The sequence below is a fragment of the Capricornis sumatraensis genome, chromosome 9 (assembly GCF_032405125.1).
Source record: "Capricornis sumatraensis isolate serow.1 chromosome 9, serow.2, whole genome shotgun sequence".
Lineage (NCBI taxonomy): Eukaryota > Metazoa > Chordata > Mammalia > Artiodactyla > Bovidae > Capricornis > Capricornis sumatraensis.
This window is the reverse complement of record NC_091077.1, coordinates 2919615-2938179: the sequence shown is the minus strand read 5'-3', so window position 1 is coordinate 2938179 and position 18565 is coordinate 2919615. Positions and strand designations below refer to the sequence as shown.

General features: G+C 49.9%; 1 protein-coding gene across 1 annotated transcript in view; it reads right to left on the bottom strand.

Annotated features, from left to right (window-relative positions):
- Positions 1-5829: 5829 nt before the first annotated feature.
- RASGEF1C (RasGEF domain family member 1C) overlaps positions 5830-18565 on the bottom strand; it is a 33404-nt gene continuing 20668 nt past the window's right edge. The window contains exons 9-13 of the mRNA XM_068980592.1: positions 18390-18485; positions 14900-14995; positions 12832-12955; positions 6356-6428; positions 5830-5854 (exon numbers count right to left, since the gene is read on the bottom strand). Of these exons, the coding sequence (XP_068836693.1) occupies positions 5830-5854; positions 6356-6428; positions 12832-12955; positions 14900-14995; positions 18390-18485 (414 nt within the window). The remainder of the gene's footprint in view (positions 5855-6355; positions 6429-12831; positions 12956-14899; positions 14996-18389; positions 18486-18565) is intronic.

Sequence of the window (18565 nt, the reverse complement as noted above, 5' to 3'; positions counted from 1 at the left end):
TGTGCAGTAGGGGAGCTGGGAGGTTTTGTCTTGAGCAGGCTTGAGACAGTAGACGCTCACCTGAAACCCCAGGGGATACTGCAGAACTCAGCAGCCCTCCAAAGAGGAAGGGGCAAGAGTGGAGGAAAGATGCGTGTCACTGTGTTTGTGCTTGGAGGAAGACCCAGAGACCAGTCAGAGCTCCTCTTGGCTTCTTGGCACCATTAGCAACAGAGCTCTGGTGGACAATGGACTCTACTGGGGCCAGGCTCTGTCCCTGCATGCTCAGTGTCCTAGGGCACAGCCTTGCCTTTCTGAGCCCACATTTTGTCACTTGCCAGGGTGGACGGTGATAGCATCCATGTCATGGGATTTGTTAGGCTGTGTATAAAGCCTGGAAGCATTTGAGTTTTGGGGTGAAATGGAGCTTCCAGTTGAGGCGCACCCTGACTGTGGCTCTTGACTGCGTTATCTGACTCTGTGCCCCCTTGACTCACGGATGGGGTATATCAGTGGTCAGGAGTTAGAGGCTGGGAAGGGCACTGCTTGGGGGGCTTCTGTGGGTGGGGTGCCCCTTCCTTTGGAAACTCACATAAGCCCTGCAGCACAGGGGATGCAGTGCCCCAGGTCTGATACCTGCCTGAGGCATCTGAAGGACGAGGGGCCACGCTTGTGGCTGGCTGTCTCTGGTTGTTAGGGAAACGGCCTGTGGTGTCCCCTGGGATAACTTTGGACACAACTTTGAGACCCACCCTGGGGTTTTCTGAGGTCCTGCCCTGGAGAGCTGTCAGGTGGGGCAGACGGGCCTCCACAGGAGCCTGGATGTGGCTGAGTTCCTAGGGTAAGTCACTGGCCACAGTGGTGTCACCTACTCCAAGAAACTAGGTGGGTAGGGAAGCAGTGTAGGAGGCAGGGGCTTCAGGGACCCCCATAGATGAGCTGTATGAGATGAACTGATTCTGAACCCCAGCCAGGCCCAGGGATCTCTGAGGCATACCCCAGTCAGGAATATCTTCCCGTCCTAACATCGCTGTTCCTTCTCTGGAGGGCTCAGAGAAAAAGTTCACTTCAGTTCAGTCGCTCAGTTGTGTCCGACTCTGTGCAATCCCACGGACTGCAGCACACCGGGCCTCGCTGTCCATCACCAATCCCTGGAGTTTACTCAAACATGTCCATTGAGTCGGTGATGCCACGCAACCACCCCATCCTCGGCGATCCCCTTTGCTCCCACCTTCAAGCTTTCCCAGCATCAGGGTCTTTTCAAGTGAGTCAGCTCTTTGCATCACGTGGCCAAAGTAAAAAATCATAGCTTTGGAAAAATCATGGCTTTGACTAGACAGACCTATATTGGCAAAGTAATGTCTCTGCTTTTTAATATGCTGTCTAGGCTGCTCATAACTTTTCTTCCAAGGAGTAAGTGTCTTTTAATTTCACGGCCACAGTCACCACCTGCAGTGACTTTGGAGCCCAGAAGAAGAAAGTCTGTCACTGTTTCCATTGTTTCCCCAGCTATTTGCCACGAAGTGATGGGACTGGATGACATGATCTTAGTTTTCTGAATGTTGAGTTTTAAGCCAACTTTTCACTCTCCACTTTTACTTTCATCAAGAGGCTCTTTTGTTCTTTGCTCTCTGCCATAAGGGTGGTGTCATCTGCATAGCTGAGGTTATTGATATTTCTCCTGGCAATCTTGATTCCAGCTTGTGCTTCATCCAGTCCAGCATTTCTCGTGATGTACTCTGCATGTAAGTTAAATAAGCAGGGTGACAATATACAGCCTTGAACCAGTCTTTTGTCCCATGTCCACTTGTAACTGTTGCTTCCTGACCTGGATACAGATTTCTCAAGAGGCAGGTCAGGTGGTCTGGGATTCCCATCTCTTTCAGAATATTCCACAGTTTATTATGATCCACACAGTCAAAGGCTTTCGCATAGTCAATAAAGCAGAAATAGATGTTTTTTCTGGAACTCTCTTGCTTTTTTGATGATCCAGCAGATGTTGGCAATTTGATCTCTGGTTCCTCTGCCTTTTCTAAAACCAGCTTGAACATCAGGAAGTTCACGGTTCACATATTGCTGAAGCCTGGCTTGGAGAATTTTGAGCATTACTTTACTAGCATGTGAGATGAGTACAATTGTGCAGTCATTTGAGCATTCTTTGGCATAGCCTTTCTTTGGGATTGGGATGAAAACTGACCTTTTCCAGTCCTGTGGCCACTGCTGAGTTTTCTAGATTTGCTGGCATATTGAGTGCAGCACTTTCACAGCATCATCTTTCAGGATTTGAAATAGCTCAGCTGGAATTCCATCACCTCCACTAGCTTTGTAGTGATGCTTCCTAAGGCCCACTTGACTTCACACTCCAGGATGTCTGGTTCTAGGTGAGTGATCACACGATCATGATTATCTGGGTCATGAAGATCTTTTTTGTACAGTTCTGTGTATTCTTGCCACTTCTTCTTAATATCTTCTGCTTCTGTTAGGTCCATAACATTTCTGTCCTTTATTGTGCTCATCTTTACATGAAATGTTCCCTTGGTATCTCTGATTTTCTTGAAGAGATCTCTAGTCTTTCCCAGTCTATTGTTTTCCTCAATTTCTTTGCACTGATCCCTGAGGAATGCAGAGTTCCAAAGAATAGTGAGGAAAGATAAGAAAGCCTGTCTTAGTGATCAGTGCAAGGAAATAGAGGAAAACAATAGAATGGGGAAGACTAGAGAAAAAGTACAAGACCACAAAGAATGAGCACAGCCCCCGCCCTTCGCTGGCCTCCTGGGCACGGTGGGGGTGAAGGTCACTCCCGAGCCCTGTGTCCTGGTGCCTGCAGTGTGCTGAGCTGGGTGCCGCAGACCTGCTGTGTGGCAGGGAGCTGTGTCACCCGGCAGTAGATTGGGCCTCTGGGCATCATGCTCAGGCACCACCTGTGCTGCTGACACCTGGTCCATAGGCCTGGGCTCCATCTGCTGCCCCCCAGGTAGGCCATCTGACCTGGCCACAGGGACTGAGGCTAGGAGAGCAGGCGGACAGCAGGGCCTCTGCAGGGAGGGGCCATGAGTCCTGGGATGTGGCGAAGGAACCATCTACAGGCCATGAGCCAGGTACCAATCCACCCTGGGCCCTGAGGCTGCATTTGAGAAGGGGTACCATGTTCCCCACCTGTGGAGCTGCCGAGTCAAGCAAGGTCTTCCTCCTGACCTGGGCACTGGGGGCTTGGTACCAAGTGGCTGCTCACAGAGGTGGGGAGCAGGATCCCTGGATAAATCCGAGATACAGGTGCACTCAGCTCAAGTCCCTTGGCCCTGTTGTTCTCTGTGGGGCTGGCCACGGGCTTCTGCCTCCTCATTGCCTGGACTCTCTCCGAGATGGCGATGAGCCCAGGTCTCACCTCGCCATCCTCAGCTGACACTTATTCTGCCCTGGGCCAAAGGGACTGGCAGGCTGGAGGGAGCAGCTGTGGATGTGAGCGCTGCAAGTCAGGGGCCCTCCCCGGGAGGGGGACCGCAGTGTGTGAGGTTGCAGCTCTTACCAGATCGACAAACTGAGTTACAGCGTGCCGGGCAGTGGGAACACCCAGCAGGGCAAGGCTACCGAACCAGGAGACAGGAGACAGCCTCGGCTTCATGAGCAGTGGCGTTCTTGACCTGCCTCACAGCTAACCCCCGGAGTGCCACCTCCAGGCCTGTATTACTTCTCCAGCATCCTTTCCTGATGCTCCCCACAGCCTGCAGGAGCTGCCGTCCTCTGGTAGGCGATGGAGAGGACTCTGAGGGGTGTGGCTGAGGGGAGGAATCTGGGGTCTGGGATCCTGGGCCCGGGGGAAGGATTGCATGAGGCAGAGAACACACTGGCCAGCTGCCCCCGCCTCCTTGACCTCACCTGATGCTTCCTGAAGCTCAGTATTCTGGGATTTCCTCACAGGCTCCTGAGCTGAGCTGCTCAAGCATAGGGAGCTGGAGTCAGGTGACTGGCAAGGCCTGGGCCTGTGGAACTGGGGGCCCCATCCAGCATGTCCTGCCTCCCTGTGGCTGGGGAGGAGGGAAGGAGATAACCTGGGGAGGCCTCCTGGAGCTCCCCAGGCCTCAGCCCTGGGCCTGCCGTTGCGTCTCCAGGCCACTAACCCGCTCTGTGCACCTGTCCCGACCTCCGACAGGCAGTGCTCTGGGTTCCTGCTGATGGCTTTAGGAGTCTGGTCCAGTGTTGCCCCAGGAGATGCCAGACACCAAGGGAGTGTGCTGGGCAGGCCTGAGGGGATCAGGAAGTGCTTCTAGTTAGCTTCTGGGACCCCCAGGAACCCTTGGGTTTGGCCCCAGAACCCCACCCCCACCCCTGTGGAGAGCTTAGATATGGCGTGAGGCAGGGTGGGAGGCTGGGCCTGACTGAAACCCAGATTGTCTCTGCTGTACTCCTCAGCCTCTCTGGGGTCTCGGATGGACAGGGGTAGGCTGGTCTGGAGTAGAGCAGATTCCTTTCAAGCCAAACAGGCACACTCCCATGCCTCTTCAGGCTGCAGGATCCTTGCTGAGGTCCTGGGTTCATCAGGCAGAGTTCTTCGAGTTGGGGGAGGCATCTGGGGTGTTGGTTGTCTTGTCTCTGCCTGTCCTCCAGGTGGGACCAAAGGCCACACTGCCAAGACAGCTGAGGCCGGTCCTAGCTGAGCCGGGTCTGGACTCTGAGAGGCCTGACGTGGTCAGGGGCTGGCCAGGATGCATCACTGCGTCTTCAGCACAGTCCTCTGTGCTCAGGCCCTGACTAGGACTGGGGGTGCCCATCACACTCCCTGACTTCTTGACTGGGTGACCTAGTTGCATGCCAGGTGGGGGCTCAGCAGCTCCCTGACCCATTTGCTCCAGGCCCAGAAATGTGGCTCAGTGTGTGAAGGGCAGAGTGAGAGCCCACTGGAGGACCTCCTGCGGGCTATGGGTCCTCCCCGACTCCATCACTATTCACCCAAACAAGAGAGGCATCTGGCCTCACACATGGCTGTCAGTATCCACTCCCTGGAGCTCACCAAATACTGACTGTGCACCAGCAAGTTTCCGCAGGATATGGGGCCTATGGCATGGAAATGGCCCCCAAGTCCCCCTCCTGACCTGTGCTCACTGCATTCCCAGGGCTGAACTGGGACGTTGCCCTGCATCCTGGCAGAAAGTCACCAGTGAGAGATGCGAAGTGGATGTGAATACACAGGGTATACCAACGTGTCCATACCAACTCTAAAATTTACAATGTACTGTACACATGGTCAAGTGCATGGCTCACATTTGTCCTGCTGACCTGCTGTCATAGCTCTCACCAGGAAGCTACCCTGATACCAGCAGGATGCCGAAAGGGCATACACAGGGCTACAGAGACCAGCCCATCTCACTGGGCAGGCCTGGGTCCATTAGTAACATGGCAGGGGCCGCAAGTGGGCTGTGCCCCCTCCCAGGCCACCATGACGTCTGCTGGATATATGAAGGTTCCCAGGTCACCTGGGGACAGGCTAGGTGTTTACCTCCATGGCGAGGGTGAGCCCACAGCCGCCCAACCTCTTGGATCATTGCCGAGGACAGACAGACTGACCAGCAATGTGACCGCCACTGTTCTGAAGGCAGGGCCCCCGAGGCACGTGCCCCTCCTATGTTTGGAGGCCCTGGGCCCTTCCGGGGCTGAGGTTTCACAAAAGGTGGAGAAAGTTCGCCTGGGCCGTGTGGTCACTGTGGCAGGTGGCAGGCCACAGGATCACAGCTTGCAACGCAGTGACGCATCAGCGCCTCCACCTCCCACTGGGCTGGCTGGGGCAGGCAGGGCTGCAGCAGGCTGGCTTCCTCTCTTCCTCTCCCTCCTCCTCCTGCTCCAGCTCAGCGCCTCTCACGTCTTCCCCAGAATAGAAGACCTGCAGATTTAAACATGCTGAGGGTGGTGAGACCCTGCTGGCCTGGCCTGTGGTTATGTACCCCTGTGACCCCCACCCCAGAGGGGCATGTGCCGTCTTCGTGGCTCAGTCCTCAGAGCCCAGCGCTGCTCCTCCTTTCTGACCTTGTTCAGCTGTATTAACAGGCCGAACAAGAAGAGACGGTGCGTGCCTAACTTTCTAGCACGAGTATGGACTGGGGTTCCAGGCCCTGGGGCACACATCTCAGCTGCCCACGAGGCAGCCTCAGGCTCTGGCGGGTCATGGTCCTCGCCTCTTCTCCATACCCCAGTGCTTGAGTTCCTCCCTAACCTCTAAGACCCTGGTCTGACCTGCCCCCACCCCCACGGAGGGCCTCCCATCAGGCTGACAACTGATGAAGTCCCTCAGCTCTGACTTGGCCCAGGGGTCCTCCCCAGCATCCTACCCCTCCCTCTAGCCTGCCGCCTCACCCTCCAACCTTGTCTTGGCACATAGACTCACCTTAGAGATTTCCACCTCTCTTTTTCTGTTTGGTTCTCTGGGCTCTCACTTTCATAAGAAGCCAAATAAAGACCTAATCAGAAAATGAAGTGATATTATGCATTTATGATCAATGGTAATAACCTCTTCTACACCCAACAGTCTCACCTGCTTTTTGCTTTTGAATTAATTTGTTACTGGGATGTAACCGGAGATTCACATGCAATTGTAAGAGGTAACACAGGGAGATCCATGCACCTTTTACCCAGTTTCTCCCAACAGGAACCAACTGCCAGACTATAGGATGAGATTATCACCAGGATACTGGTGTCAACATGGTCAAGGTGCAGAACATCCCATCACCACAGGGATCCCTCATGCTGCCCTTTTACAGCCACACCCAGCGCCCGTCTAGCCCCACTCCTTCCTTAATCCCTGACCACCATTAATCTGTCCCCTGAATCTTTATTCTGTCATTTCAAGAATGCTACAGAAATGGAATCACACAGTATGTAACCTTTTGGGACTGGCTCTTTTCACTCTGTAATTCTCTGGAGATTCATCCATGCGGTAGTGTGTATCAGTGGGGTGCATTCCTTTTTGTAGCTGAATAGTATTCCATACCATACTTTGTTTAACCATTCACCCACTGAAGGCCATCTGGGTTGTTTCCAGTGTTTGGCTGTAACAAATTAAGCTTCTGTAAACATGGGTGTATGAGTTTCTGTGAAAACATGTAAACATTCATTTCTCTGGAATAAACATATGCCCAAGAGAATAACTGCTGAGTCATACAGTAGTTGCATATTTAGTTTTATAAGAAACTCTTTGTCTGGTTCTACATTCTGAAGATTTTTCTCTTGCTTCTCTCTTTTTTTTTCTCTAAAAGTTTTATAGTTTTACATTCAAGCCTGTGATCCATTTTGAGTTAATTTCTGTATAAAATGTGAGGCTTGGGTTGAAGTTCATTTTTTGCCCTGTGGGTGTCCAGATACATCTGCATCATTTGTTGTGAAGACTATCTTTCCTTCACTGAATTGCTTTTGCACTTTTGTCAAAAATCACTTGGAATATTCGTGTGGGTCTCTTTCTGGGTTCTTTGTTATCTAGTTAAATACTGAATAGCCTTACATCTCTGGAATAAGTCACGATATCTGCTTATTTTTATATATTGTGGAATTATGTTTGCTAATATTTTCTGAAGGATTTTTTGCATCTGTATACATGAGGGACATCAGTCTGTATTAGATGTACTGTCTTTGTCTGACTGTGATATCATAATATTAGCTTTATAAGGCAACCTGGGAAGTTCCCTCCTCTTCATTCTTTTTCTGAAGGAGATGGTACAGAGTCGGTGTTATTTCTTTAAATATTTGATAGAATTCTCTAGGATAACCATATGGGCTCAAATACTTCATTTCGGAGTGCTTTTAAATGAAAAATTCAGTTTTCTTAATAGCTATAGGGCTATTCAAATTATCTATTTTATGTTGAGTTGTGGAAGTTTGTGTTTTTTGAGAAATCGGTCCATTTCATCTAAACTGTCAAATTTACATGCATATAGTTTTTCATAGTATTTTCTTATGAGTCTTTTGATGTTGGCAGAGTCTGTAGTGATACTCTGTTTCATTCCCAATATTAATAATTTCTGTCTTTCTCTCATTTTTCTTTATTCAAGATGTTCTTTGCTAGAGGATGGAAATTTTATTATGCTTTTCAAAGAACAAGCTCTTTAATTAACTTTTTAAAATGGTTCTGTTTTCCATTTCATTGATTTCTGTTCTCTTGTGCTCTTATTTCTTTTCTTCTGCTGACTTTTGGTTTATTTTGCTCCTCTTTTTCTAGGTTTTTGGAGTGGGAACTGAGATGATTGATTCAAGGTGTTTCAGTTTTTCTAATGTATGCATTCCATGCTGTAAAATTCTCTCAGCCCTTCTTTAGCTATGTCCCACAAATATTGATAGCATTTCCATTTAGTTCAATTATTTTTTATTTCCCCAAGACTTCTTAACTCATGGATTATTTAGAAGTATGTTGTTTAGATTCTAAGCATTTGGAGATTTTCCTGTTGTCTTCTGTTATTGATTTCTAGTTTGATTCTATTGTGATCAGAGAATATATACCGTATGATTTCAGTTATTTAAATTTGTTGCACTTTGTCTTATGTAGCTCATGATATGGTTTATCTTGGTATATGTTCTATGGGCAATTGAAAAAAATGTGTATTCTGCTATAGTTATATGGAATTGTTTATAAATGTCCATTGGATCCTCTTTGATGGTATTGGTGAGTTCTGCTTGGTTTTTGCTGATTTCCTCCCTAGTTGTTACATCAGTTGTTAACAGAGGGTGTTGAAGTCACCAATAATATTAATAATTGTGGATCTATTTATTTCTCCTTTCAGTTCTATTGAGTTTTGCTTCATAAACGTTGTTGCTTGGTGGATACACATTTAGGATTGCTACATCTTCTTGGTGGACTGACCATTTTATTATTACATAATGTTCCAAATAGAAAAAGGAGTACGTCAACGCTGTATATTGTCACCCTGCTTATTTAACTTACATGCAGAGTACATCATGAGAAACACTGGGCTGGAGGAAGCACAAGCTGGAATCAAGATTGCTGGGAGAAATATCAATAACCTCAGATATGCAGATGATACCACCCTTATGGCAGAAAGTGAAGAAGAACTAAAGAGCCTCTTGATGAAAGTGAAAGAGGAGAGTGAAAAAGTTGGCTTACATTCAGAAAACTAAGATTATGGCATCAGGTCCCATCACTTTCATGGCAAATAGAAGGGGAAACAGTGGAAAGAGTGGCTGACTTTATTTTTGGGGGCTCCAAAATCACTGCAGATGGTGATTACAGCCATGACATTAAAAGACACTTACTCCTTGGCGGGAAAGTTATGACCAACTCAGACAGCATATTAAAAAGCAGAGACATTACTCTGTCAACAAACGTCCATCTAGTCAAGCCTATGGTTTTTCCAGTAGTCATGTATGGATGTGAGAACTGGACTATAAAGAAAGCTGAACGTGGAAAGAATTGATGCTTTTGAACTGTGGTATTGGAGAAGACTCTTGAGAGTCCCTTGGACTGCAAGAAGATCCAACCAGTCCATCCTAAAGGAGATTAGTCCTGGGTGTTCATTGGTAGGACTGATGTTGAAGCTGAAACTCCAATACTTTGGCCACCTGATGTGAAGAGCTGACTCATTTGAAAAGACCCTGATGTTAGAAAAGATTGAAGGCAGGAGGAGAAGTGGACGACAGAGGATGAGATGGTTGGATGACATCTCCAACTCAGTGGACATGGGTTGGGTGGACTCCAGTAGCTGGTGATGGACAGGGAGGCCTGCTGTGCTGTGGTTCATGGGATCACAAAGAGTCAGACACGACTGAGCAACTGAACTGAACTGAATGTTCCTCTCTGTCTCTGGAAATTTTCTTTGCTCTGAAGTAATTTATCTTATAGTAATACTGCCATTTCTGTTTTTTTTTTTTTTTTTTGATCAACGTTTTCCCATCATTTTACTTTTCAACCTGTCTATATCATTATATTTGAAAATGAGTTTCATGTAGACAGCATATAGTTGGGTCACATTTTTAATTTACTCTGCCAATCTCTGTATTTGGATCACTTATGTTAATATAATATTGATATGTTAGAGCTTATGTCTGCCTGTTTATTAATTTACTCATGTATTGCTTTCTTTTTGTTCTGTGTTTTGATTTTCTTTTCTTATGGGTTCCTTGAACAGTTTCTAGAATTCCATTTTGCCTTAGCTACAGTAAGTTCCTAAAGGATATTTTCCCTGGATGTAAAATTATGGGTTGATAGTTGTTTTCTTTCAGCACTGGAAAAATGTGCCACTGCCCCTATGGCATCTGATGATGAACCTGATGCCATCTGAACTGTTTTTCTCCTATAGGTACTGTCATTTCCCTCTCAGGACTTTCAAGATAGTTTTTTCCCTTTAGTTTCCAGTTGTTTGATTATGATATGTCTCGGTGCAGGTTCTTTTGGTTTATCCTGTTTGGGATTCACTCAGCTTCTCGAATCTGTAGGTTTATGTCTTTTCCACATAGGGACATTTCTTGCCATTACGTCTTTGAGTACTTTTCAACCGTACCCAGTTTGTCCTCTCCTTCCCAGACTCTGATGACGTGAGTGCTACGTGTTCTGTTACAGTCCCACTGGCCTCCCGGGCTTGGCTCAGTCTATTTTTCCTCTGTTGTCAAGACTGTATAGTTTCTATTGTTCTGTCTTTCAGCTCACTGATTCTTTCCTCTGTTCTCTCCATTATGCTATTGAACCCATCCATTCAGTTTTCTTATTTCAGTTGTTGCATTTTTTCAGTTCTAAAATTTCCATTTGACTCTTCTGTATATATTCTATGTAGAGATTTTCTCTATTTTCTCTTGTTTCAGGGAGCTGACTGGATTGCCAGCACGTCCTGTCAGGAGAGGTCTGATGGGACTGAGGGCAGGGCCAGGCTTTTGTCAGAGGCTTTGACCATCCTAACTGGGGCCTAATACATGTTCCTTTTTTTGATTTTCTCAGCCTTATTTTGCATGCGTGTGTGTGTGTGTGTCAGGTGGTGGGGTGGGGTGAGGGTGGAGGGAAGGATAGGAAGAAAGGAGGGTTAAAATGGAAGGTGCTTCCCTCTAAGGGCATTCCAGAAGGGCCAGGATTTCACTTATATGTTCATGGCAGTCTGTCTGACTGCCAGTTAGCAGACTCTCTACAAATATTGTAGACTAAAGGAGTGAATGAAATGCACCCCCAAACCTCTCCTCTTCCTGGCCCTAGACTCTCCCCACCTCTCTCCTAATGTGCCTCTGACACTTTTTATTGCCCAGGTTCCACTAATGACAATAATCATCATAATAACTAGTGTAGTAGGTTGAATAAGGGCCCCAGAGATACAGGTCTTAATCCCCTGAATATGGTCAAAAGGGACTTCACAAATATGATTTAGTTAAGGATCTAGAGATGAGGAGATTATCTATCCTGGATTATCTGGATGGGTCTTAACTGCAATCACAAGTATCCTTACAAGAGGGAAAGAGGGAGACTTGACTTCAGAAGGCAATATGATGGTGGAAGCAGAGGCTGGTATAAGAAGAATATGGAAGAAGGGGCCACGAACCAAGGAATTCAGGCAGGCAGCCACTAGAAGTTGTAAAAGGCCAGGAAATGGATTTCCCCCCTAACGCTTCCAGAAATAAACAGTTCTGCCAACACCTCGATTTCAGCATAGTAGAACTAATTTCAGACTTGCTAACTTCTGTAGTCAGAAGAGGATAAATTTGTGTTGTTCTGAGCTACCAGATTTGTGGTGATCTGTTACAACATCAATAAGAAACAAATACAACTAGTATTGATTGAATGTAGTCCTGTGGGCTTTGCTGGTGCCCCGTCAGTTAATTCTCACCATGGCCCTAGGAAGCAGTTTCTCTCATTACCCAACTTTATAGATGCAATAGGTACCAATAGGTAACACCGCTTCTGGGGTGGGAGCACCCAGGCTGGTGAGCTTATCATTATGTGTGGTAGGGGAGACTCCAGATATGGGTGAGACCCCCCAAATTTACTAACTTCAAAATATAAAAAACGGCCAAATTGAAAATATTAATTCAGAAGCAAGTCACTAAAATATTCTTTCCCTTAATTTTTTATTTGTGGCAGATGATGTTTTCCTGAGCACAAGTGTGGGTCCATGTGTAGAATGCCTGCCGTGATGAGAATCAGGCCTCCTGTGTGCTAAGCAGGGTCCTCCCAGCATGGTCCCATGACATCCTGCATCCAGAAAGCAGCTAACCATGGAGCCACACTGCCCCCGCGAAGGTCATCAACTCAGCCCCAGATGACTATTTGCTTCTCCATTACTTTCTCTTTCTGGAGGAGGCAGCTCCGGGAGTATACTCAGTAAATTCAAAAGCAAATCTGTTGTATCTGACAAGTGACCAGATGGAAATGCTAACCTATTTAAGGGGACAGATATTAACAGTGCTTGGGAGAATGGATGCCTTATTTCATGACAGTGTGTATTACACAGGCACACGTATGTACACCGGTACTCACATTGCGTACATACATACATACACAAACACCAGCTGTGAAAAGACCCACAGTCAGCCAAGTGCTTTACTATCCCCGCATGAGCCCAGGGAGGGCTGTTTTTATCATCATGCCCACTTGCCTGATGAGGGAATTAGGGCCAAACATCGTTCAGATTTCCAATGTCCAACAGCCTCCAAACTGTGCCCAGGGAGCAGCCTGGCCTTGGGGCCACAACCTGCATCTCCTGCGCTCTGGGGGTAGCAATTCCCAGCTGGGGGATGCAGTCTTCTCTGCTTCCTCCCAGAACCAGTACAGTCAGGTGTGGTGCATCCCCGCTCACAGCAAGGGCCCTGAACAGTGATGTGACTAAGAGGCCTCCCATGAGTTTCATGGCTGAGGGTAAGGGAGGCCAGGGGCTGCCTTACCATCCTCGCTGAAGATGGGGGCAGTGTGCAGGTAGTGCGTGATGCTGAGGTCTTGCTCGAAGGGACACTCCACTTGTTTCCAGGTGATGAACTCTCCTACTTGCTTGGCCAGCTCCAGAAATTTCTGCCAACGACATAGAGACATAAAGTGCAGGCGCCCTTAGTGCCTGGAGGTCACCTGTGACAGTGGGGCTGGCCCTGCCTCTCTCATCATTCCCAGTGAGGCCTGCTTCTAGGGCGGGCAGAGTGGATCATGGGGCAGAAAATGACAGAGTCACTCAGGAAATCTGGATGCTGGTCATCTCTCTTTATTCTCTGTGAAGAATTTGCCACACCCAATACCTAAGGCTCATCCGCCTCTCTTGTCTTGGGGAAAGGGCAGTCTTGGGCTATGGCCGTCAGCAGGCAGTGCATTAAGCTAGAGGTGACTCCTGCTTTGGTTTCATTCTGCTTATTTTTGTGGTTATCTCAACTTATGGCAAGTGATATATCCCTACTTATAGCAAGTCTGAGATGTAAATGCATTTAAATAAATGTATTTAAAGAAAATTTAACTCATTGAATTGAATTTTGAGTAAAATTTAAATACATTTATTTAAAATTTTAAAAACTGCTAACTTAAAGAAGGCTTTTTAAATACAAAGTTGTGACTGGGTGAGAACCCCACTCTGTGGCTTCCTCTGATCAGCCTTGGTGTCTGCCTCTAGCCCCCACTGCCCACGCCCAGGGATCTGCGGCCACTTAAATACCTTGCTTTCTTGTCCAACCACCCACCCTTCCTCCTAGGCCTTGCAAGAAAGGCAAAAGACAGGGTGTGCACTGTGAACTCCCTGGCCCCTTAGCCCCTGTGGTCTCTCCCAAGCCCAGCCTCTTCCTTGTTGCCTGCAGCCTGGACTGTTCCCCTGGGATGCGGCACTCAGGCCACCTGCTGGACTGGGCTTTGTCCAGCCATGCCCAGCCCTCAGGGGCCATCAGGTCTGTGGGTAGCGTGTGAAGACCTGCTGGGGTGTCCAGGTGAGGCCCACAGCAGAGGCAGCTCCAGGTGAGAGAGGCCAGGCATTCACTGCGGGCCCTGTCAGTAGGAGGTAGTGGCAGACCCCTTGGCCAGCCTTGCTGCATGTCCACGCCTCCCAGGCCCTCTGTGTGGTCGTGGCAGAAGCCCTGTCCATGGCGGGAGAGACAGACTTGGACAGAGTGAAGGGCCAGCCCAGAACTGCTACCACTTGGAGAATGAGTGGGGCTGTACCAGGGTAGGCCTGGCCCACTTGCAGGAGAAAAGCCCCTGCTTTCCTGTGGATTGGGAATCACTGCTCATGCGATGCTCTGTCTGACTCAGTGACCATCTGCTGTCACTAGCCTGTGCCCCTGGGACTCCTCTTCCATCGCTCCCCTTCCATGCCTGGCCCACAAGCCACTTTGAGACACATGTGCTGGCTGAGTCTGTGTGTCTGGTCAAGACGGAGTGGATCAGCCTGGCCTTGCTTCTAAAGAGCTTGGGGACGTGAATGCTGTGACTGATGGATAACAGCCCACTATGTAAAGGGCCTCCCTCTGCCTGTGAGGTCAGTGGGGGCTTCCTGGAGGAGGGAAGAACACTTGAGCTGCCAGTGATGAGTTATCTGCAGAGGGAGGGGAAGTCTCTATCTCTTCTTTCCACTTGGCCTGATCACCTCCTCCTGCTGCTAAGGGCCCCTCCTTTGGAAGGCCTCTCCTGACCTTGAACTGTGCCCCTATGCGGCTCCTGTCACAGCACCTCGTCGGTTGTCACCGTGGGTCTGCACGGCTCTCTCTCTCACCAGCCTGGTGCTTCTTAAGGACTGAAAATTATGCTACTTCACCTGTGCTGGGCACAAGGCCTCTACAGAGTGGGGATCCACGTGTTCACGAGCTTCAGTCTCCTCCTGCAGAAGATGTGGAGGGACCCCCACAATCCCGCCCGGATGCTGGCTGCAAACTGCTGCACTCTGCCTCAGAGCCCTACATTAATCCAGCCACTCGGGGCCAGCTTGGGGAGCTCTTATCAGTCTCTGTAACTTGGTGGCAGGCCCTCCGAGGGCCTGGACCCTACCTCAAAGTTGACATGTCCGTTGGGGAGGCGGTTGGCACAGCCCTCATTTAGGAAGTAGATGTCCTTGATGAGCAGGCTGAAGAAGGGGATGACGATCTGGAAGGGAGAGGGTGCAGGTCAGTCCCCAGCTGGCCTCTCCACAGGGGCTGCACAGGGGAGAGGCAGCCGTGTCAGCAGCCCCCTGCCCCAGGGCCCTCAGATACCCCTATGCAGAGGGCAGAAGAGACTTCCTGGGCAAGGCTGCCCAGTCTCAGAGACCCACGGCTTATAGACTACTTAGTATGCACCATGGGGGCGGGCAATGTGGAAACCACAGAGGTGGCACAAACTGGAGCCAGACTATTTTCTCCCAGGCCCCATCGGACCCCAGTGCTGATTGAGCTCCTGCTGTATACAATGCCATTCCCCCTCGTGTCGGGGCTGGGGGAAAGATGCAGAGTTTCAGTGGCCTTTGAACGTTTCTCCCATCGTCTGTTGGGAGAGGCCAGTGAGAACTTCCCCCTATGGATCATGGGTCCACAGACAGGCGTCCTCACTCACGTGCCCCAGGAGGAATGGTGTGTGCTGAGCACACTGCTAAATATAAAATACATATTAAAACAAGAATAAATAGATGGAAAAGAACAATTTTTTAAAAGTTTTGGTTTTATGAATTTAAAAAATGGAATGTAAATCATCTGCTGAGAAACTCTGTGGCCTCTTTTACAAATATATTTAACAATGTCTTTCTTGAAGCTAAAGATCTGATCGCGCCATATCAGGGCAAGGCCAGGAAACATCCGTACTCTGGCTCCTGAAGGGACGGGCTTCTGCACTCAGCCTGAGAAGGGCCAGCTGTCTGTTTCACTGTCGGATGTCTTGTTTCTCCCTCCTTATTCCGCACCTGGTGACCCCACGTGGTGCTAGTGGTAAAGAACCTGCCCGCTAATGCAGGAGACATAAGAGATGTGGGTTCAATCCCTGGGCGGGGAAGATCCCCTGGAGAGGGCATGGCGACCCACGCCAGTACTCTTGCCTGGAGAATCCCGTGGATAGAGGAGCCTGGTGGGCTGCAGCCCACAGGGTCACACAGAGTCAGACACGACTGAAGTGACTGGGCACTTAGCACAAGCAAGGAGATCAGCTGCTAACAGCTTAGACTACTGTTGGCGGTCAGCTGGCTGAACTGTGTGTGTGGATTGAACCGTGCCCCTCAGAAAAGGCGTGCTCATGTCCTAAACCCCATTGCCTACAAACGGGAACTTACTTGGAGATACAGTCTTGCTATGGATGGCATCAAGGGGAGATGAGGTCACATTGGATTATGTGGGCAGGTACTTTTATAAAAAGAGGTAAATTTGGACATACACTATCTGTTTCACATAGTCATGTGAAAACAGAGACAGGTAGGAGTGATGCAGTCACTATCCAAGGAATGCCTATGGCCATCGGAAACCAGGAGAGGCAAAGAAGAACCCTTCCATAGCGCCTCCGGAGAGAGCGTGGCCCTGCCAACCTTGACTTTGGCCTCTGGCCTCTGGCACTTGAGACAGGACATTTCTGTTGTTGTAAGCTACCTAGCTTATGTGCTGTATTTTTCCAGGCCTGGAAATAACACATCTGCTCTGCCCTCAGGCTCCAGAGCTGGGCCCATGTGGCCAGTCCAGCTACAGCCAGCTTCCAGCCCGTCCCTCAAGTCCTGACACTTCTGGCTCAGGGAATGCCTAGATCATTCCCCATCCGAGCTGACAGGGGCCTGGAGGTGAGAACCTGAGCACTGAGCACTCGGGACGGCATCAAAGCACGGCTGGCTCAGCTGGGCAGGGCAGCGGGGGAGACTGAGGCCCATGGAGTGTCAGGGCCTGGCACAAGGTCATCTAGCTAGTGACCACTAAGCCAGGGCCAGAGCCAGGCTCACTAGGAGTGTCCTGGAATGCAGAACTTGTGGGGCTAAACCTGGGGCAGTCCCAGGCAAACTGGGGTGAACTGGTTATCCTAGATTTATGTTCATTCAGCAACCATTTGCTCATGTCTTCTCTGTGCCAGGGCTTGGAGACAGTGAGCGCATGGCACGATATTCATTCCTGACACCAGTATGGTGGGAGACAACCTACACAGTGAGGGGCGTCTTTGCCACTCCCCATGCCGTGTTTAGACCCTTCCTATCTCCACTTGCACCCTGGTCGCCGGGGCGTCAGTGGTGGGCCTGAGCACTTCGTGTGCTAAACTGCGTACAGATGGGATCACATTTCATCCTCATCACTGTCCTGTGAAGTAGGGCTCTTAATACCCCATCTCACAGATGAAGAAGCTGAGACTCAGGGTTAAGTAACTCACACTCAGTTGTGTCTGACTCTTGCGACCCCATGGACTGTAGCCTCCCAGGCTCCTCTGTCCATGGGATTCCCCAGGCAAGATACTAGAGTGGGCTGCCAATCCCTTCTCCAGGGGATCTTCCTGACCCAGGAATTGAATCTGGGCCTCCTGTAGTGCAGGCAGATTCTTTACTGAGGTACAGTAGCTCATACGAGCTCATAGAGTGGTAAGCAGTGGACGCAGGACAGGACCAGCAGGCTCTGCTCCAGAGCCCTGTCCTGCCCTCTTCCTCACTGGGCCCAGAGTGGAGTGGTCTCCATCCGTCTCCAGCCCCTCACTGTGGTGCTGAGTTCCTAGTCCAGTTCCGGAGTGTGATGGCTAATGGAGCTGGAATGGGGAGCCCCGCTGAGAGGGATGGAGGGTGGGGATTCAGCGCAGTGGGGCTCTGGGGACAGAGGCGGCCCCTCAGGTGCCTGGTGCAGGCTTCTTGGAGGCAGGGCCTTTGGAGCGGTCCTCGGGGTGGCAGCATTTCCCATGTGGGAGAATTTTTCACCACTTCTGTGCATCCTCACGACTGTAAACCTGTGCCCTTGTTCTCTGGACCTGAGCAGTTCCATCGGAACCCAGCTCAACATGGAGGTCACCCAGACAGACCTGTGTGGAGGGGCTTCACGACAGAGACTAGGGGAGTGGGAGGGGCGGAAGGAGCCAGCCACGGGCAGGAAGAGAGCAGAGTGAACTTCTGGCCTCAAAGTTTCGGCCTGGGGCGCTGGAGGGCTGCGGCAACCCCTGCAAACTTCCTCCCTTCCTCCCCTCCTTCATTTCCTCCCTGTACCTTCCTTCCACCCTCTAGCCTCCCACTCTTCCTTCCATCTCTCCTCCCCTCTCTCCTCGCACCCTTGCACCCGTCTATTTATCCTTCTCCCATCCATTCTTCCATTGACCCATCCGTCCATCTAGCCACCAGTTAGAGCTGCTGGGGAGTGTCTTGATCTGTTTGGGGAAACGGTGAGTTCCCTATACTGGAGGCATTCAAGCAAGGTGGCATGACTATCTGTTCCAGGGGTTGTAGAAGGGCAGGCATTGGACCAAGCGACCTTCCAGTCCCCACCTAGGCTCTCTGATACAGCCCCCCTGAGCCCAGGTGGTCCGGAGCAGGGAGGAGCTCTGAGGGCTAGGCAAGCCTCTGACCTACCTTCTCCCGGCTGCTGTGGGCAGTCAGGGAGCGGTGGGCTGCCCCGCGCAGGGCTGTTCTATAGTTGCAGAAGTTGCCTGTTGGGTCCATCTGGTGCTGCAAGGAGACAGGGAGCATTTGGGCAACTGTGTCCTGGGGATGCTGGTGGGCCCTAGCAGCCCAGCAGCCTTGCTTAC